The 22580-nt window shown below is 44.2% G+C and overlaps 1 protein-coding gene across 1 annotated transcript in view; it reads right to left on the reverse strand.

Annotated features, from left to right (window-relative positions):
• The window catches only part of LOC147456698 (uncharacterized), a 64264-nt gene extending 42180 nt beyond the window's left edge, over positions 1 to 22084 (reverse strand). The window contains exon 1 of the mRNA XM_086515145.1: positions 21714 to 22084. Within this exon, the coding sequence (XP_086371271.1) occupies positions 21714 to 22019 (306 nt within the window). The 5' untranslated portion in view covers positions 22020 to 22084. The remainder of the gene's footprint in view (positions 1 to 21713) is intronic.
• Between the last annotated feature and the right edge of the window lie 496 nt (positions 22085 to 22580).

Genomic DNA, 22580 nt, shown 5'->3' on the forward strand with positions numbered 1-22580 from the left:
TATACTTTGAATGACTTCTGCAAATCTGGCAAAGTCAAAACTGGTCCTGTAGTCAATTTCTCTTTCAATGTTCAAAAGGCAGTCACCTCTGTGGGTCCCCACGACAAAGGGACTCCTTTCTGTGTCAAGATATGCAAAGAGGAAGCAATCTCTGCAAACTTTCTAATGAACCACCGGTAGTAAGAACATAAGCCCAATAAGCTTCTAACTTCATGGACATTCTTCAAATCAGGCCAATCAAGTCTCAATCTTGGCCAGGTCCATCTGCACTCCTCCTGTTGAGACGATGTGTCCCAAAAAGTGTATCTTTGATAAGAAAGATTCACTCATCTTTGCATTGATCACCAACTTGTGATCTCGCAAATGTTGTCTATGTTCTGCCTCATCCTTTGAGAAGACAATGATGTCATCAAAGAAAGTGCCAACAAAAGATTTGTACTCTCTGAAAATCATGTCCATCATTCGGTTAAAAGTCGCTGAAGCATTGGTAAGGCCAAAAGGCATCACCAAAAATTCATATAAACCGAAGCTCGTCCCAAAAGCTGTCTTGTAGACATCTCCCGGGGCTATTCGGATCTGATGATATCCGATCTTCAAATCGATCCTGCTAGAACAAGAGGATCCCTATAGTCGGTCAAGAATATCATCGATCCTCGGAATTGGAAATCTGTTCTTGATGGTGATTTTATTGAGAGCTCTATAATCAATGCACATTCTCCAAGATCCGTCTTTCTTCAAAACCAACAACATCGGAGAGCAATAAGGTGAAGTACTCGGCAAGATAAGACCTTTTTCCCGGAAGTCTTTCACTTGGTTCATAATCTCTTCATTCTGGGCTCGACTCACACGATAAAGGGGCCGGTCCGGTGGCGTGCTTCCTAGTATCCGATCAATGGTATAATCCTCACGACGAGCTGGTAGGCCCTCCGAAAAGCAATCGGCATGAGTATGGAGAAAATCTTGGCGTTCTTTATCAAGTTCAGACAAATTTGTCCTATGTTCATCATTCAACTCTTTCAAAAAGATCGAGTAAACAAACAGACTGGAATTCATTAATTTCGAAACGGCCGAAGCCGATACAATAGGGACAGATTCGCCCTTCAGCTTCATATCAAGTACAATGTGTAACAGACTTGGACACTCCAAGTCAAGAATCAATCGCGACAGCACCAAATAACTACTTCAAAACAATTCACAGATCACAATAGATTTGCACTGGCTCGGCGGAGTTCCGTGCCTAGAGATATTGGCCCCAAAGACTGGTGCCCCTTTCGGTATTTCTTTTTATATTAATCAATCATCAAAGTACAAGAGAGCGGTTAGGGTTTCACTCTCAGACTCTGCGTCCAGATGCTCTGAGAAGTGAAGCCCTCACCACTTATTTAAAGATACAAGGGATGCCCAAAAGCAGAGCCCCAAAAGCTTTTAAAATAAAAAGCATCAGTTCTCTCTCTCTCTTAGAGAGTCTTTTCTCTTTTTTTTTATAAAAAAAAGCAAAATTCGCATCGCTCATCATTTCAAAAAATATGTTTTTATTTTTTTTATTTTTTTTTTTAAAGCCTCCGCGATTTCCGGAAATTAGGGTTTCTGGCAGAAATTAGGGTTTGCAGGAATTTTAGGGTTTTTGGCAGAAATTAGGGTTTCTGTTGTCCGCCACGTCATCACTTTGTGACACAATGTTTCAGCCCTTTCAGTAGTCAATGTCGCTTTCTTCGCCTGATAATCCACCAAGGCGTTGTTCTTATGGTACCAAGGGACTCCTAGGAGGACATCACAACCTTCCAAGGGCATTATGTAGAAGTCCTCGTGCCCAAATAACCCTAACAATGCAACCCGACGTTTGCCAATGGCAGGTGTAATGGCCACATCCCTACCGGGTGCCGCTAGAACTGCCTCTGGTTGTGGTCCCGTTGTGGTCCCATCAGATCGGGTGTAATCTCGAGCCGCACTGCCAATTCAGGTGAAATGAAGTTGGCCTTGGCTCCTCCATCAAAGAAAATCAGGGCTTCTTGATCTTTCACTTTGCCCCAAGCTCGGTAAAGTTCTGTACTTTCATCAATCGTGTTTGGGTCAGTACCCATGCATTCTGGAACCAGTCCTGCTTTCATCTTGCCTTTTCGGCCACATTCCTCAGCTGCTCTCGAACTCTCTTGCATGTCTTCATTCTATTCTTGCTGTGCCTTTTTAGGTCACCTCACGGAGACGTGCCCATGTTCCCTGCATCCAAAACACTTCCCCTCTTTGATCTAGTTGGCCCTCTCTCGAAGAGTGAGTCGGGGTCGTGAATCCTTGTCTTTCTTTTCTTGGGGGCTCTTTTTCTTTCTACTTACATTATTAGAAGTCTGTTATGTTCTCTGAGTCAAGATCCCATCTGTGGGGTAAGTTAGATTGCCTGAATGCATGGAAAAACCCCATTTCGCATGACCCATCAATTCTTGAATAGAATCTGACTTTTGTTCTAAGCAGTGATATCGGATCTCTGTACGAAGTCCACAGCAAAACCGCTCAGTCTGTTCTTTAAACACATCTTCTTAAATGAAGTAGCCGGTAGAAAAGAGCTCCAAAATCTCTCGCAATACACGTCCAAAGAATCTCTCTTGGTCATCCGAAGATAATTCCAAGCAATTCGTATGTTCGTTCGTACTCCCGAGTCAGCCAAGAAGAAATAAAAAGCCTTTTGAATTTCAACCATGTAACCGGAGCTTCCTTGTTCATTAGAAAAGTGGATCACCATGTTCGAGCATTTCCCTTGAAGAAAGAGGTAGCCTCCGAATCTTGGAGTGCTCTGAGTAATGCCCTCCAAAGAAAGCTATGTCAAACTGTTGTATGAAGGCCAAAGCCCTCGAAGCATCTCAGAATCCAGAAACAGTGTCAAACTTAATTGACTGTCCACCTTCTTTAACTTCTCTAACTTTCTTGCATTTATCTTTGAGGAAGCCATACTGGTTGGCTTTATAGAAATGCTTCTTCTTTGCGGAGTCCGAACTATGTGAGGATGAGTCCTCTTTAGAATTGTCGAAAACTCGGTGAAACTTAGGCTTCTTTGCCTTTTTCTTGCCCTTTCCGAAGCTTTGCTTTTTGCTTCGCTTTTTCTCTTTCCTATCTTCTTCGCTCGAGTCAAAAGAGCTAGAAGAACTATCAGGAGATGAAGAAGAAAAAGAACTCGAAAGTCCTTCAAATCGTACACGCTTCTTCTGCTTTCTTGCCGATGCAAAAGTAGATTGACAATCCAAATATCCCAAGAAGTCAATTCCTTTCTTCAGCATTTTGTCGTGCTTTCTGGCTTTGTTGTTCGCGTCCAAAAGCTGACTGATCCGTGCATCAACCACCTCTTCTAATTCTTGTCCTGTAAACATCCTCGGAGCAGGAGGTTTCTTGAGTGCCGGTTTGACAAGTAGCTCTATGGCCTTCTACCACTGGTTGTGCATTTCTTCGAAGGATTGCTGAGTCAACAATTTTGCAAATTTTGGATCCTTCGCAATGTTAATCATCATCTTCGTCGCGTCGTCAACCAATTGTCAACGTTCCATCTCTTCAATCTCAGCCTGAGTAGGCCGATATGGGCCGTACTCTTCATGCAAATCTTCTTCGTGATCTTCTCCCGCATTCCCAGATGCAGAAGGAGTCGACTGAACTCTGTTGGAATCCATAAGTGTCGCGGGAAAAGGATCAGATTTCGCGGTAGAAGAGAAACCGGCCGCGCTCTGGTACCACTGTAACAAACTTGGACACCCCAAGTCAAGATTCTACCACGGCACAGCAGAGATTCACTTCAAAACAGTTCACAATTCACAACTTAAGTCGACACGGCCCGGCGTAGTTCTGTGCCTAGAGATATTGGCCCCAAAGACTGGCGCCCCTTTCGGTATTTCTTTTTGTATTAATCTGTGTTCAAAGTACAAGAGAGTGGGTAGGTGCTCACTCTCAAACTCTTGTGTCCAGATGCTCTGAGGAGTGAGGCCTAACCACTTATTTATTGGCTACAAGGGATGCCCAAAAAAGAGCCCCAAAATCAAAAGCATAAAGGTTTTTCAAAAAAAAAAACAACTTATCCCACAAGCTTCAAAATCAGTCAGCATAGGTTTCAACCAACGCAAAAGCAGGAATTTATGTACGCATGTCGGAGTTTTTTGCGGCGCAAAATCTGGAAGTCCGTACATCCTGCCACCTCAGCCTATCTATGCATTTTACGGAGGTTCCGTATAGTCTGCTGCTACGTCACTATCTGAGCAGTTTGCTGCCAGGTCATCAGTTTGTGACATATCTCATCCAATAAGGAATATTCAGTGGTTGACACATCACAATGCAACACAAATGCTCACATATGCATGTTACAAGACATAGAAACATAAAGCCGCCGATGAACACTCCTCCCGCATAACCTAACAACGTCGGGCCAAGAGACATTCAACGACTCCCTCATCACTCCTCCCGCATAACCTAAAAAGGTCCGAGCTGGAAGATATAGAGGCCTTTTACAACCACACGCCCCCCAGACCGCAACCTACGTTTGGAGGTGCTGAGAGTATCATAACGGATTAAAATAAAGCAGGACCCACACACACACAGCAAGACTTGCACAAAAACTGATGACGTGGCAGACTATACGGATTTCCGCGTGTTGCGATGATTGCTGACGTGGCAGTTGTACGGATTTCCGTGATTTATGCTGGTAGCTTTTGAGCATTGCTTTTGAACCATATGCTTTTGAGTTTGAATGCTTTTCATGTAAACTGCTTTTGGGGCCTAGGGCCTTTAAATATGAGGTTAGGCTCATTCTTTGGCACTCTTCTCGGAGAAGGTGCACAGTCTGGAGTACACGCTTGTATTGTGTTGATGGAATATAAAGAAATACCGAAAGGGGCCCCAAGGTTTGGGGCCAATACTCTCTAGGTGAAATTCCACTACTCCGTGTCGCGTGTCGTCTCTCTCTCTCTCAGTTTAGTTGTTATTGAAGTGCTAAAAGTCCGTTCAATTTGTTCTTTTCTATTGGCACGTGGTGCCCGTCTTGTGACACTGAGAGTAACCACTGCTCAGACTTCTTAATACTCCTCCCAGGTCCGGAACGGGAGTAACAACAACAATATTTCTCAAGCATTCAATACTCCCCCCCGCAAATAAGTATGTGCAAGCATTCTCAAACATCATTTCTCACTACTCCACCATGAGTAAAATCACCAATCTTTGAAACCAATATTAAAACCAGAGTCAAACAATTCAAATTGGCACCAAGACAGGTTCAAAACAGATACCATCCACTTCAAACAAGATCAACAAACAAGTTTTCAAACAGATTCTCAAACAAAATTCAAACTTAAAAAGCGATCTCGACATCAGTCGAGCTCAAAAAGTCGAATGACTTTCCATCCTAAAACCTGCACCAAAAATTAGGGTTATATACCTTCCATAAGGTCATAGCCGACCACAGCATGGTCCATCAGCTCTTGGACAGAGTTTTCCTCTGCGGCGATGGTAGTCCCAAGACATAGAAATCACACTGGACCTCCAAGGTTATCAGTTGGAGAAGAGACACCTACTGAGAGATGTCGAGAAATTTCAAGTTATAATCTGCTAGGGTTTCCATGGCAAGCATTTCAGGATACCCCACTCTACCAGAAGCTGCACTCCGAAGCAAGATGTCTGAAGGCATGTAACCTCGGACTAAAATTTTCTTGAAAGCGTCGGCTTGGTAGCTATAGACTTCCACCACTGCCTGCCGTTGAGAAAAACGGCAGCTCGAAACAAATCTTGGATCCTTCTCTTGCAAGTGATCTTTATGGCTTATGCCCTGTAAGACATGAGCGATGAAGATAGGAGCGCGCTCGATGCGCGATGAAGTAAGGGTGGGAGTGGCTAATAAGTCCGGGTTCGGGGCACGAAGATTCTTCAATTAAAATTCCAATAGACTTTGGAAGCACCGGTTTGCTCTGTTTGCTCTTTGATGGGACCGGTATGCTTTCTAAAAAGCACACGCCTGATGCTCTCATACCATTGTCACAAGAAGGGCACGTGGAAAAGAGCAGACTGAACATACTTTTACCACTTCAATAACAACTGAATTGAAAAAGAGAGAGAGCACACACGACACGAAGTGGCGAAGTTCCACATTGGCCCCAAACCATGGTGCCCCTTTCGGTATTTCTTTATATTGATTCAACTGAGTATAATGTTGGTACTCACGCTCTACGCCTTCTCCAGGAAACATATCAGAGAATGAGCCCTCTGCACATATTTAAAGGCCCTTGGCCTGTGAAAGTTTACATGAAAAGCCTTCAAACTCAAAAGCAACTAGTCCAAAAGCATCTTGTCCAAAAGCTACCAGTGCAAATTACGGAAATTCGTACAATGCCACGTCAACACCAGTCAGAGCAAAACGCGGAAACCTATACACTGCCACGTCAGCATGTCGGCGTAAAATGTGGGATTCCGAACAGCTCTACCATGTCATCAATCTTTACGCAATCTTCTTCTGTTGCTTCTGCTTCTTCTCTTAGAGTTTAGGCCCCTCGGCCGGGATCTGAAGGTTGGCTCCGTTCTTCAATAACTTGACACGTCAGCACTTTGTGATAGATATTGATGTACTGACAATGTGGTTGTCTGTGGGACAGATAACCAGAAATAGGAGCGAGGAACTCGCATCTACATATATTAGGAAGCATGGAGGTGGACATCCACTCTTTTGCAACGAGGTGAGCCATCTCCTTGCCTCTGTGAAATCGAGGATGAGATGGTGAGATCGGGAGCGACGGAAGCTCAAGAATGGATCCGTCGATTCAAGATAAGAATGATGAATTTGAATGAATGGATGACAACGCATGATGAATGATTCTAGAACATCAAGATTTCCATATGAATGAGATGACTGGATACTGTGGTGAGCGCATCAAGAGTTCCTGCAGGATGAGATGGCTACACAGGAATCTAGGTCCATCAAGAGTTTTGGACAGATGAGATGAGTAGATGATTGAAACAGTGTTCAGTATAAACTAAGTGTGTGAGTGAAGAACTTTGAAATAGGAATTTCCGGAGATAAATTTGACTTATGTATGAAATTAATGTTCTCTGGAAGAACTTGCCACATATGTGCAGATAACAAGTGAATCGATGATAATAAATGACGAATTCGAAGCAATGACAGCTCTAGAATGAACCCAATAAGTATCATGAATTTTGAATGAAACTAATGGAAGAACCTGCTATTTGTGAGCAGATAACTAGATCAAGAATGAGATGATGATTTTAAAGCAGTGCCAGCTCCCGAATAAACCTGATAACAAGTCATAACATTTAAATCACAACTGATTCAATCGTGAGCGCATCAAGAGTTCCTACAGGATGAGATGGCCACACGGCTAGAACTGAATGATTGGACCACTCTGTTCAGTATGAACTTATTGATAGATTGGGATCCCCGAAAATGATTACTCGCACACAATAGTGCCTGAGTGCAGATGGAAGGATCACTCGCACACGACAGTGCTTGAGTGCAGAAATCTATGGACATGATCGCAATATGGGAATTCGACATCAGTGAGATCTGGGATAGACCTAAATGCGATTGCTAAATACATTGCTAGGAATCATGGTCCTATATCAGAACCTAATCCATGGACGTGATCGCGATATGGGATTAGTTGAATCGACATCAGTGAGGTCCGATGCGGATCTAGATGCGATTGCTAAATACGTCGCCAGATTCTATGTGATGTGATTTGAATGTGATGTGATGTGACTGTGGTCTTTATACAAGTGCTGGATTTGTGTTGTCTAGTGTGTCGGTACTGAGAGTCAATGTCTACTGACCTCGTTTATGGCTTATGTCTGATTTTGCAGGCGTAATCGAGGGCGATTACAATTCTTTTAAGAGAGGGGTATGTCACAAACTGATGACGTGGCATAGCCACCCGTAGACAGAGTTGATGACGTGACAGAGAACTGTACGGATAGATAGCACTACACATTCCCTGGATTTGCGTTGGCTGCTGACGTAGACAGATAGTACAAATTTCTTGGATTTGCGCTGACAGGTGCTGATGTGGCATCCTATACGGATTTTCATAAATTGCGCTGATGGTTTTTGGCAACTTTTGGGAACCATTTGCTTTTGGGCCAGTTGCTTTTGAGTTAAATTGCTTTTGGGGCTCTACTTTTGGGGCATCCCTTGTAAGAATAAATAAACCCATTGGGGCCTCACTCTTTAAAGCATCTGGACGCAAAGTCTAAGGACAGAGGACCCCCTTTGGAGTCCCGACTTGGGGTGCCCAAGCCTGTGACAGTTTGAACCTCCCTCTATCCGCAATGCGCCAGTCGTCCGTGCCACATCGTCACTTTGGGACATCTAGGCCATGAGCTCGAAGGACTGATACAACCAAACGCTCCCTGGACCGCAACTTGCGTCCCTTGGAGGTTTCAAGCATACAACTAAATGCTCCCCAAACATCCCGTCTACGTCATTTAGAGGTATTCCAACGTACAACAATACGCTCCCCAAACATCCCATATGCGTCGTTCCGATGTTTTCAAGAATACAATGAAAGGGTCCTCAGACATCCCGTCTACGTCATTCCCAGGTTCAGACATTATCAAACAACATTTAGCACTACACCTAAGAGCAAATCACCAATCATTGAAACCAATATTAAAAACTAGAGTCAAACAATTTAAAATCGGCAACAAGACAAGTCTAAAACTAATACAATCCATTTCATACAATCCATTTCAAACAAATTTCAAACACTACTTATCTAAATACATAACAACTAGAAAATTCATTCAGGTTTTTGTTCAAACAGCCGAACTTCGAGGACGATTGGCTTGTCCTTCTGCATGAAGGTAATCGTACGGTTTCGATGTGAAGTGTTGCGTCATTCGTCGTGCCAAGCCATGCCCGAGAGAACGTCGCAATTGCCTAACTTCATGATGTGGAAATCGGCTTTTCTATGGTATCCTTGGGTAGTCATTGGAAGTGCCCTTGATCCTCAAAAGCTATCAGCGCGTAAAACACAGAAATCCGTATTGATGCCACGTCAACCGCCTGCAGTGTACAACGCGGCGGCCATACAACCTGTCAACGCAAATTACAAGCAGTCCGTAAACTGCTATCACATCAGCAATTCGCTACACAAGGTTATTTTTGTGTGTGTGTGTTGGGGGGGGGGGGGGGGGGAGGAGGGGCAACGCTGCTTAATGTCTTTTGTCACTTGGTGTCACAGACTTGGGCACTCCAAGTCGGAAATCTCACACGACACACAAGAGAATCACTTAAATACTTCACAACTTTAAAGTTTGAGACGACACAACCCAACGTAGTTCCGTGCCCAGAGGTATTGGCCCGCACCTCTATTGGTATTTATTTTTATATTAAAGCTTGAGCAAAGAGTGAGGCTTCAAGGGTCAATTTATTCTTACAAGGGATGCCCCAAAAGCAGTTAAACCCAAAAGCAATTTGTCCCAAAAGCATCCGGTCTCAAAAACTACCAAAAAGCAGCCAGTGCAATTTGCGGAAATCCGTACAACAACCATGTCAACATGTCAACGCATATTGCGGAAACAACAATAAGCGCGAATTCCGGGGGTTTTCATACAATTGTCCACGTCAGCAATTTGTACAATGCTGCCACATCATCAATTTGTGACATACCCCCCTCTTAAAGAATTGTAATCACCCACAATTACACCTAAAGAATCAGACATAAGCCATAAACCAGTTCAATAGACACCGACTCTAAGTACCGACGCCCTAGATGACACAAATCCAGCACTTGTACAAAGACAACAGTCACATCACATTCAAATCATATCACATAGAAATTTAGAATCTAGGACCATGATTCCTAGCAACGTATTTAGCAATCGCATCTAGATGCACACCGGACCTCACTGATGTTGAATCAACTAATTCTATATTGCGATCATGTCCATAGATTTCTCGAGACCGAAATGCTGTAGTCATTTTGTCGATCATTCCATCTGCACTCAAACACAGTCATGTGTGAGTAATTATTTCCGCAAATTCCAATCCATCAATCAAACACTGAGTTCGTACTGAACAGAGTGTTTCAATCATTCGGTTCTATCTATGTGGCCATCTCATCCCTCAATCAGACACTGACTTCATACTGAACAGAGTGTTTCAATCATTCAGTTCTAGCTGTGCGGCCATCTCATCCATTGCGAACTCTTGATGCGCTCATGACAGTTTCATTCAATCATTTATCATGATTCAGAATTCATGATTCTTACCGTTATCACGTTCATCCTGGAGCTGTCATTGCTTCCAATTCGTCATCATCATCGATTTTTCACATGTTATCTATTCACAAATAGCAGGATCTTCCAGAAAACATTATTTCATACATAAATTTAAAGTCATCTTCGGAAATTTCTATTTCTAAAGTTTCTTCATTCATTAAACATGCAATCACAAATCACACACTTAGTTCATACTGAAAACACAATGTTTCAATCATCTAGTCATCTCATCCGTCCAGAATTCTTGATGCACCTAGATCCTTGTGTAGCCATCTCATTCCGCAGGAACTATTGATGCGCTCACCACAGTATCGAGTCATCTCATTCATTTGGGAATCTTGATGTACTAGAATCTTATTCCATCATTCATCATGCATCATCATTCAAATTTCAAAATTCACCATTTTTATCTTGAATCCACAGATTCATTCATGAGCTCCTGTTGCTACCGATTGCTTTCATATGCAAGTTCCTTGCCATGTCATCCTCGATTTCACCTGCAAAACAGGTAAAATTTCAAGCAAACGGTTCACCTCGTTGCAAAAGAGTCGATGTCAAGCTCCATGCTTCCAAATGTTTCCATATACATGTTCCTCGCTCCTAGTAGTAATCTATCTACACACAGATAACAAGAGCTTCCAAAAACATTAATTCCACACATACTAAAAAAATTTGCAAAAACCCTAATTTTCCAAAGTTGTTGGATATAAGAGTTGTTCATGTCAATGCATAAAGCTTGTTGAGAGAATCAACTTTGCCTTCTGTTGCATATCCAAATTCTCAACCATTGAAGAGATCTTTAAAGGTCTTCTGGCAAACTTCCCTCCTAAAAATTTGTCATATTCTTCATTATGTTCTTCAATTCTCGCGTCGAGTTTCAACTTTTCTTTGCCTGCCCACTAAGACATGTTATCTCTGTCAGATTCTCCACGAGAACCCATGTGTAATCTGGGATTCTTTATGGCTTATTCCCTGTAAGACATGTGAGTGCGCGTGTGCGGAAGCATGAGAAAGGAGAGAGAGAGAGAGAGAGACAATAGACCACAACACTTGTGAGGGAAAGGGGACGATCAACCCCCCATTGACCTATAGCATAAAAACGCTACTCCATCACACACACACACACACACACACACAGAGAGAGAGACAGAGAGCGTGGGATACAACTGTCAAATGATCTATGATGAGTACCCCCTGGCTCCATATATAAGAGTGCCCAAGGCAGACGGCCATCCCAAAACCCAGGCGGCCGGACAAAAGGTGCAACCTATATGCATATGCTATGGATGGCCAGCCCGGAGCCACACTAGCCATACATGCATGCCCTAGACCTATGAAGCAACAGAGTGGTGTAAATCTAACACCCCCTCTCAACATCGAATGCTGAACAAACCGCATGAAGCCGAAGATGTGAGGCAAATGATGAAGATGTTTGCTGGAATGTCCACTGAAGAACAATATTCCAGTGAACTCCGTGAGTGTAGCAGCAGTCTAGGGTGTCCCAACCTCCGAGAGATCTCCATGGTAAAGTGCCGTCACGAGCAGTGTAGCAAACTACTGTACTCCGCCGATACAAGGTGAAGATACTGCGTGAAGGTCTGAAACTGAGTGTGAAAACAACTCCTTGTCGTAAAAGAAGCGTCAATAGACTTGCAAGTGTCATGCCCAATAGGATCTGTGGTGGTTGTAGTCAAACCGTCTAGAGAAAATGGGGAAGGCCAGGAACCGTCATGAGAATGACCGGAAGCCTGTCAATGCATGAACCTACAACCCAAGGTGGTCAAGTGGCTAAGTTGTGAAAAGCTCCAAGAAGGCCATATGTAGCAATTTGCATCGTACACGTCCTCTGAAACAAGGAAAGCCAGACTAAGCAGTCTGCACTGTAGAAGCTACCGTAAGCTACAGCAGTCACCGATAGACCGCACGGACCACCACCGGATAGTGTCCTGTCAGTAGGTAGGGTAATCCAAGATGAGGGGAAAGCTAGACTCAATAGTCTACGCTGTGAAGGGCCTCTGAGAAGAGGTGTGGTCAAACCAAGTTGTCTACACCGTAATCATCCTGTACAAGAAGGGAAGCCAGACTAAGCAATTTGCACTATGAAGATCCTCTGAGAAGAGGAAAGGCCGGACCAATCTGTCCGTGCAGTCTTGCTTGTATCTCCTGCCTCCAATCCTCCATGTCAACCAAAACAAAATCCACACCAACAACGCCACCAAACCGCAACTCGGTGTGGCTCTCAATGTGAATGAGCTGGGAGTGGCCTACTGCCCAAGTCGGGGGAGAAGTCTGCCTTAAGGTTACTGAGGGTGAGTGTAAGCAACTCTAAAGGTAGCAATCCAAATGATAGGAGTATAGAAGAGCAATTGAACTACCATCCAAGCCAAGCTCCAGGTGACTCCGGATGTAGTTGCGGGATGCATGATCTCCCGCATCTCGCGAGTAAACTCTCCAAGAGAGTCCAAAGCACTGAAGTCCCACTCCATGTTGTAGATCCAAGCAATGAACCTGTTCAAGAAGAGATCCAAGATCCTCTCCCCAAGTCCATGTAGATGCTCATGTGTAAGCAAGTGATCTAACGTGTCGAGGTCAAGTGATAAATGTCTGTCCACCAAAAATGGTGGTGTCTTCTCTGGGAATTGGAATCCCATATGCCATGAGCATGGCCATATCTCGTGTGAAGTCCTCTCATGAGTGCATAGGTGTGTCCATAGCAGACCACAAGTCACAACCCCGTCACTGAGACACTGCAAGGACCACCACCGGATGGTGTCCTGGCAAGAGGTAACTTCATTCTCTATGAAAAACGCAAACCATGTGGCTGTTGTCCACCCCAAAAACATAAGTGCGAGGTGATGAAATCGCTGTTGTATAGCGATTTTCAGTGTGCTCGTACGCTACCAGCATGGTACGGAGCGGTGCAGAGGGTTTGAGGAGGGTGGGGAATCAATGTCACAACCCCAGGTGGGCTGAAAACAGAGAAAAAAAACCCAGGGAGTTTATGGCTGAAATCTGACAGAAATGGAGAGGATACGGGCCGGCAAGGGACCAAATGCCAAGCCGGTGTGTCGAAAGGTAAGATCGTGGGTAGGAAGCCCGGCACTCCCCCTCTGTGCAGCAAACGCTGCCTTGCTGTCCAAAAATGCAGCAGATCCCAAAAACGCAGACCTGGCTGAAAACGCAGATGGAGCAGAGGGGTTTTCCGGCGACGAAAAGTCCCAAAATGGGTAGCACTAGCAGCCAAAAGCAAAAACGCCAGGTGTGGAGACAAAAAAACGCAGGTGGAGAAGGTCCTCCGCGATGAAAACTCTCCAAGTTCCATCGCTTGCCTGGCTTTTTTGCAAAACGCTGGCAGATCTGCAGAAACGCTGGCTGATTTGATCCCTTGGGAGAAGAACCTCATGAGGGTGATGATGCGCCCTAAACGCTGGCGCTCTGATACCATGTGAGTGCGCGAGTGCGGAGAGAGAGAGAGAGAGAGAGAGAGAGAGAGAGAGAGAGAGAGAGACCACAACACGTGTGAGGGAAAGGGGGCGTTCAGCCCGCCATTGACCTACAGCATAAAAACGCTACTCCCATCACACACACACACAGAGATACAACTGTCAGATGATCTATGATGGGTACCCCTTGGCTCCATATATAGGAGTGCCCAAGGCGGACGGCCGCCCCAAAACCTAGGCAGCCGAACAAAAGGTGCAGCCTATATGCATATGCTATGGGTAGCCAACCCAGAGGCACACTAGTCTTATATGCATGGCCTAGACCTGTGAAGTAGCAGAGTGGTGTAAATCTAACAAGACAGAGCGATGAAGACAGGAGCGCGCCCGATGCGCGATGAAGTAAAGGTGGGAGTGGATAATAAGTCCAAGGTCGGGGCACGAATCATTTGCAAGGAGTTTTGTAGATTCTCGTTAACTATCATCTCTTAGAACTACATGTTCTTTAAAGTACATAATTTTGAGCGCCGTTCGACAAAAAGTAATCTCGGGCCAAACGTAATGTTGGGTACCCAAGATTACTTTTTTCCAGCGAGCTAACAGTAAGCGTGTAGGTGTAGCTTGTTTAACCCAAGCACAAGACATACCTTCTATACTACTTTATCTTTCTCATTACATTATGTGTCACAAATTGCCGACATGTCAAGCCCTGAAGAATGGAGCCTAAACCCTAAGAAGAAGTCCTACCAACTTATGGGGACCCCGTCCGATGGGGCCTCAAGTGACATAAAGGATTAAAATAAAGCAGGACCCGCGTAGCAGCTGATGACGTGGCAGTTTTTGAAAATTACCTTGATAGTGCTGACATGGCAGGCTGTACGGATTTCCACGGTTTGTGCTGACTGCTAACGTGGCAGCTGTACGGATTTTCGTAAATTACGCTGGCAGCTTTTTGGCATTGCTTTTGGACCAAAAGATTTTGAGTTTGAAGGCTTTTCACGTAAAACCGCTTTTGGGGCCTAGGGCCTTTAAATATGTGGCTAGGGCTCATTCTTTGGCATGCTTCTTGGAGAAGGTGCAGAGTCTGGAGTACCGGCTTATACTATGTTGACGCAATATACAGAAATACCGAAAGGGGCACCAAGGTTTGGGGCCAATACTCTCTGGGGTGGAATTCTGCCACTCCATGTCGCGTGTCGTCTCTCTCTCTCAATTCAGTTGTTATTCAAGTGCTAAAAGTCTGTTCAGTCTCTTCTTATCTATTGGCACGTGGTGCCCGTTTTGTGATAGTGGTATCAGAGCATCAGGCGTGTGCTTTTCTGAAAGCACACCGGTCCTACAAAAGAGTAGATAGAGCTATTGGATATTTTACTTGAAGGAACCTTCGCGTCCCGATCGCGAACTTATTAGGCACTCCCACCCTTACTTCATCGCGCATCGGGCGCGCTCCCGTCTTCATCGCTCTGTCTTACAGGGCGTAAGCCATAAAGAACCGAAGACATAGAATTCATGGGTTCAGTAGAATATTTGCAGTTTCTGCTCAACGAGCTTCACGACATTCTTTCGCGGCATCTTAACAGAATCTTCCAATACTGCAAAGTTTTCAACAAATTTTGAACTACATGTTACCCCCTCTATTGCCCCAGGTGGTACCTCCTCCTCCGGCATCAGAAAGTACGAGAACTTCCAATGGGCAACCTTCTCACCGTCTGTTCCGATCGGGGGAGTCTTCAGGAATATGGTGCAGCCATCTGACCCTGATCCAGTGCAACCACCATGAAAGATCGCAAGAAAGCATTGTAGTTCCTACAGCAATTCGACAAAATCTATGCTTTGGGGAACTATACAAAAGAATCCACGATTTCTCAAGCAGCGGGATTTCTTAAAGATAATGCTATGCAATGGTGGAGTTCAATCGCGCCACAACCGCATGCTCCAAGGACTGCCAAGCTTTCAAGACAATTTTTACACGTAGTTACATGACTTCGATCTTTGAAGTCTGGATTTTGTTAGAGTGGGGCAACTTGAAAATGCTTGCCACCAAAACCATGGACGACTATAACCAAAGGTTTCTCGACGTGTATACGTGATTGGCCAGATTTGAAGAATGTCCATGAAGTTAGAAGCTTCTTTGGCTTAAGTTCTTACTACCTGCGGTTTCTTAGAAAGTTTGCAGAGGTTGCTTCCCCTTTGCATATCTTGACACAGAAAGGAGTCCCTTTCTCGTGGGGACCCACAGAGATGATTACCTTTCAAACTTTGAAAGAGAAATTGACTACAGGACTAGTTTTGACTTCGCCGGATTGCAAAAGTCATTCGAAGTATATTGTGACGCTTGTGGTCGTAGTCTGGGTGCGGTCTTGATGCAAGAAGACCATGTCATTGCCTATGAGAGGCAATTGTTTTCAAGGCCAGAATTGACAGCACAGATATATGAGAAAGGGCTTTTGGCGATTATCCATGCTCTTACTCAGTGGCGACATTACCTACTCGGAGCTGATTTTACGGTCTTCACTAATCATCAGAGTTTACGCTACTTCTTGTCACAGAAGCAGCTTTCGGAAAAGCAAATGCGGTGGGCTAACATCTTGTCACAGTTTCACTTCCAAATTGCCCATACGCAGGGACAGAAGAACTTGGTGGTAGATGCTTTGTCCCGAAAGCCGTTAATCTTGGCTATTTCTGCGATTCATCATACAAGCTTCGAGGACATGGTCGATCAGTACGCCACAGATCCAGATTTTTCAGATGTATTCAGTCGAATATAGAATGGGGAGGTAGTAGCGGGATATTCCATTCGGGATGGCCACTTGATGAAGAAAACGATGTTGTGCGTTACACAGCCGTTGAGGGCAAAGGCTCTAACCGAATGCCAGTGTCTACCATTTACGCGGCACTGCGGCATTGATACCACCTTGAAAGGTGTGGAGCAATACTTCTTTTGGCCGAGACTCAAGAAGGATGTGAACGATTTTGTACGCAGTTGCTTGGTATGCCAGAAGGTCAAGTTCCATAGGCATAAATCACAGGGATTGTTACAACATTTATCCATTCCCACCCGCCCCTCGGAAAGTATTGCAATGGATTTCATTTTTGATCTCCCAAAGACACAGAGTGGGCACGATGGTCTCTGAACTGTTATTAACAGAGTTAGCAAGCAAGCTCATTTCATTCCAGTTAAGAAAACAGTCAAGGCGGATCATTTAGCGAGACTGTTCATTGCCCAGATATTCAGATTACATGGCATGTCTGAGACCATAGTTTCTAACAGAGATCCCCGATTCAAGAGTTTGTTTTGGAAGGCTATTTGGGAGAACATTGGCACACGGTTGCAGTTCTCATCATCTTCCACCCGCACACAGATGGGCAATCTGAGATTGCAAATTCAGTCGTACTGGATTTATTGAAGTCTTACATTTCTAATCAGAAGACTCAATGGGAAATATTTTTTCCCTTGGTGGAATTTGCCTACAATAACACAATCCACTCTTCGACGGGGAAGGCGCCATTTGAGATTATATAAGGTGCTACAAAGGTTCCACCCTTCCTAAGCACAAAAGATAAGATTTTTGAAGGCGACCAATACACGAGGGACTTGGACACTGCTTTTGCCAAGGTCCGACGGGCTTTATTGAAATCTCAGGAAAGGCACAAGAAGGCAGCAGATCAACACCGTCGCGATTTGAAATTAAAGGAAGATGATTGGGTGCTCTTACGTTTTGAGAAGGAACGCCTGAGAAAGAAAAAGGGAAAGGAGCGGCTTCTTCCAAAGCTTAGCATGAGATACTATCGACCTTTCCAGATAAAAGAAAAGTAAATGATGTCTCCTTTAGCTGAAGCTGCCCGATACTTGGAGAATTCACAATGCTTTTCATGTGAGTCTCTTGAAGCCTTTTAAAGGCAATGTGCCCAATGATGGGAAGCCTAATGAGCAACCCGAAGTGGAGAAAATCAAGGAGATACTCGTTCCACAACAGATACTGGCACATAAATATAGAAAGATTAAAGGTAAAGTGATTAGGCGGTTCTTGGTTAAATTCAAGAACTATCCTGCATTGGATGCGAAGTGGATGGAGGAGAAGGACCTAGCAGATACTCCTCAGATTGTGGAACTTACCTTGAAGCATTCGGTTTAGCATAGTCTACTCCGATAGAACCCCGATTTTAGCATGGGCAAATCTAGTGCAGCGGGTTTGCACAAGAGGGGAGTCACTTCGCTCCTTTGTGAATAGATTGCCCCGATATTTTTTATATAGTCACTCATGTCCCTTTGGGTTTCAGGGATACTATTGAGCTTACAGTATTCTGTTGTATGACTTCATGAACTGGAATTCCCGAAAGTAAATATGAGATTGATTGATTTGTACTTGACTTGTTTGAGTGCAGGAACTAATAGACGAAATGACTGCAGCATTTCAATCTCATAAAACTCTATAGACATGATTGCAATATGGATTAGTTAATCGGGCATTTGTGTCTCAACTGGATCTAGATGCGATTACTAAATACGTTGCTGAGTAATCATGGTCTGAGATTTGGAATGATTTTGAATGTGATTTGTCATGTAATGTCCTGTGATGTGACTGTCGATTGGTACATGTGCTAGATGTGTTGTACCTAGTGCGTCAGTACTAACAGTAAATGTCTACTAAGACAGTTTATGGCCTCTGTTTGTTTTGCAGTCGAGGGCGATTACAATGCTTTCAAGAGGGGGGTATGTCACAAATGGGATGAGGTGGCATACCAATCATGATGACGTGTGTGTCCGTGTAACAAACTGCTGACGTGTCAAAGCCCTGAAGAATGGAGCCAACTTACAGATGCCGGCCGAGGGGCCTAAACCCTAAGAAGAACAAGTAGCAGCAGAAGAAGAAGTCCTTCCAACTTATGGGGACCCCGTCCGATGGGCCCCCAAGTGACAAAGGATTAAAATAAAGCAGGACCCACACACACACACTGAAACTTGCGTAGCTACTGAGGACGTGGCAAATTTTTTACGCTGACTGATGACATGGCATGCTGTACGGAATTCCGCGTTTTGCGCTGGCTCATGACGTGGCAAGCTGTACGAATCTCCGTAAATTACGCTGACAGAGTTTGGCATTGCTTTTTGGACCAGGAGCTTTTGAGTTTTGAAGGCTTTTCACTATAACTGCTTTTCAGGCCAAGGGCCTTTAAATATGAGGTTAGGGCTCATTCTCTGGCATGCTTCCTGGAGAAGGTGCAGAGTTTGGAGTATCGGCTTGTACTGTGTTGATGCAATGTAAAGAAATACCGAAAGGGGCGCCAAGGTTTGGGGCCAATACTCTCTGGGGTGGAATTCCGCCACTCCTCTCTCTCTCTCTCAGTTCAGTTGTTATTGAAGTGTTAAAAGTCTGTTCAATTTGCTCTTTTCTACTGGTTGTGGTGTCCGTCTTGTGACAGTCGGCTAACCCCGGACACACACACTGCTGAGATTCTGCCCAAAAAATGCGCTAACAATGGCACGTGGCAGACAGTATGTAACAAACTGCTGACATGTCGAAACCCTAATTCTGCTGAAACCCTAACCCTAAAATCAGAAATCCTAATTTCTGCCAAAAACCCTAACTGCTGAAACCCTAATTCTGGAAACCCTAACCCTAAAACCTGCAAACCCTAATTCTGCTGCCAGAAACCCTAGACCTAACCCTAAGGGCGAGATTTTCGAAAATTGCGTTGGCTGATGACTGGCAAGTTGTACGGATTTCCGTGATTTACGCTGGCAGCTTTTGGCTTTGCTTTTGGACCATATGCTTTTAAGTTTGAAGGCTTTTCACTGTAATTGCTTTTTAGGCCAAGGGCCTTTAAATATGAGGTTAGGGCTCGTTCTCTGGCATGCTTCCTAGAGAAGGTGCAGAGTTTGAAGTACCGGCTTGTACTGTGTTGATGCAATATAAAGAAATACCGAAAGGGGCGCCAAGGTTTGGGGCCAATACTCTCTGGGGTGGAATTCCGCCACTCCGTGTCGCATGTCGTCTCTCTCTTTCACTTTAGTTGTAATTGAAGTGCTAAAAGTTTGTTCAGTCTATTCTTTTCTATTGGCACGTGGTGCCCGTCTTGTGACACAGTACGAAAACCCCCGCTTTTTACGCTAACTGCTACTGACGTGGCATCCGTGCGAATTTTCCAGACTTTGCGAAGCTGCTGGCATGGCATTGCATACGGATTTCTTGGATTTATGCTGGCTGTTTTTATGGCAGCTTTTGGGGATAATTGCTTTTAAAAGAGAATCTTTTCACTCGCTGCTTTTTGGGGCTCTGCTTTTGGGCATCCTTGTATCAATAAATAAGTGGGCTAGGCCTCACTTCTCAGAGCATCTGGACGCAGAGTCTGAGAGTTGCACACCTACCCACTCTCTTGTACTTTGAACACAGATGAATACAAAAAGAAATACCGAAAGGGGCATCAATCTTTGGGCCCAATATCTCTAGGCACGGAACTAGGCCGGGCCGTGTCGACTTAATTGTGAAGTGTGAACTATTTTGAAGTGAATCTTTGTTGTGTCGCGGTAGAATCTTGACTTGGGGTGTCCAAGTTTGTTACAACGTAGGAGTAAGAAACACTACAGAGAAAAAACATTGAAGAGAGAGAAACACCCTAACAGCTAGCAAGCTTTGAAGATCACTGAACTGATACAATGTGGATGAAGGACAAGCAGGTCCCTATATAAGGACTCCCATATTTTCTCCTACTCCTCCCTCCCTATATAGGGACTCTGTCGAGTTGCTCGACCTAATTCAAAAATCCGACGACCCTAAAAATAGGGAAAAAAATAAAAAAAAGAAAAAGGAAATCGAAGCAGTAGGTGGAATCCAGTGTTACAAGGCATTGGGTAAGATATCGGAGACCTAGGAGCACCAAGAGGCACACTATTCGACAATGTCAACACTACAGGGCCCCCCATATCGGGACTCGATCAAGTCCCAACCTCCCCCAAAAACCCCACGACCCTAAAAATAGAGGAAAATTGGTTTAATAAAATTGAGCTCGTAAGTGGAATCCAATGGTACCAGGCCTCTAGCAGAAATACCCCATACCTAGGATCACCAAAAGGCACACTATACAGCACTACCAACAACACAAGGTGGGCAAAACAATGGTGGAAACAGGTTGGAAAAGAGAAAACTGCCCATGACCCCCATAAGTAGGAATATTAAGAATCACTGCCCCAAAACTAGGAACCCAATTGAATAAACCAAAATAGGCCTGCAGACCTAAAACAATGTCGAAACATGCCCATGTTCTCACCAAGAGGACTAGCCTCACAAGGCTAATCACACCTGCAAAGAAGCCCCACCCCCTAGATCCAGACATAAACCCAAAAGACAGCCCTCTAGAGTTTCACATATGTGTATGGGGTTCTTGTTTCTGATATAAGCAAGGTAACAAAATATGGTCTCCTATGTGCCTGGACGATGGGTTGAATTACACATGCTATACACTAATTACATCATTTTGATTGATCAATTGGCCGGTTGGACTGTAGCAATATCTTCATACTAAAAGACTTCTACACGTAGAGAGAACTTCCGTTGAGCCTTGGGAAGACTAAGATCATGAATTTTTACACCCACAGAGGAACAGGATACCTTGTCACTTGCAGGACACTTGGTGGTGGTAGTTGCTACGTGTACTTGTGGATCTCATTTGCTAGTATACAAGGACAATTCACCATGGCCATAATCACATAGAAACGGCTATACGTAGTCATATTTTGTATGCAACTATCAGAACTTCCTGAAGAAAAGGCACGAGCGAAACCGGAAGTGAGGAACTTTGAAAACAGAGTTTCTGATCCAATAATAGGCCCCAAAATAAAGTCTCCTTGTGACTATGACACAAGGGTATGCAACATTTGTGTTACCCCCACAATTCATGTTCACCATATTTTACACCCACACTAGTTTCGTGACATAATATCCTGAAGAGGGTGGAATTTGTAAATTTACATACATATACAGGAATACAAATCCTTACTAGCCTGCGGACTCTGAGACATACCTCTTTCTGAGTCATTTGATGAGCGTTAAGCTCGGAAGTGAGGGCGGAGTGAGCTGCAAGAGAGTCTGCATGAAGTTGTGGCAGGCTCCGAGAGATGTCGGGAGGCGGGATGCGGAGGCGCAGATGCTGGATAGTCTGATGCAAGGCAGCCGCACGCTCCTCCAACTGCCGCACTTCCTCTTGCTCTTCTGTGCCAAGTCTCAATCGAATGCCACGCCAAGGCGCCTCCTGTTCCTCTTCTTCCTCCTGCTTCTGCTGCCCATTGCCCGTCACTACGTCTGCTGCCCATGCCAGAAGCCCAGCCATACAGAGGGAGCAAGGGGTAGAGAGATGTCGCGGCTGACGGAGATGTTAAAATGTCACTAAGGGGTTTTTTGATTTGGCCACTGCCGGAGGCTACTTATTATATTGGGAAAATTACCAAAATACCCCTTTAATCTGTGAAAATTCCCAAAATACCCCTCAAATTTAAAAAATTTCCAAAGTACCCCCATAATTTGTCATAAATTCCCAAAAATGGCCTTCAAATTTTCCAAATTTCCCAAAATACCCCTGGTTATGAGAGTAAATTTCTCCAAAAACAAAAAAATTTGTAGCTTTTCATAAGAAGAGTGATTGTCTACCCTACAGGATGCTAAAACTAAAATTTGAGTTGGTTATGTAGGCTTTGGAGATGAATTTTTTAATTATTTTTAGACATAATTGCCTTTTTTGGGAGGTAATTTGCAAAAAATTACATGCTAAACACTCAAAAACCGATCTCAATTGTCAAACAAGAATAAAGATTAGAAAATCTTGAAGATCCAACGAAAATAGATACAAGGGTATTTTGGGAATTTATGAAATTTGAGGGGTATATTGGGAATT

The sequence above is a fragment of the Adiantum capillus-veneris genome, chromosome 6, assembly GCF_014529385.1.
Source record: "Adiantum capillus-veneris isolate H3 chromosome 6, ASM1452938v2, whole genome shotgun sequence".
NCBI lineage: Eukaryota > Viridiplantae > Streptophyta > Polypodiopsida > Polypodiales > Pteridaceae > Adiantum > Adiantum capillus-veneris.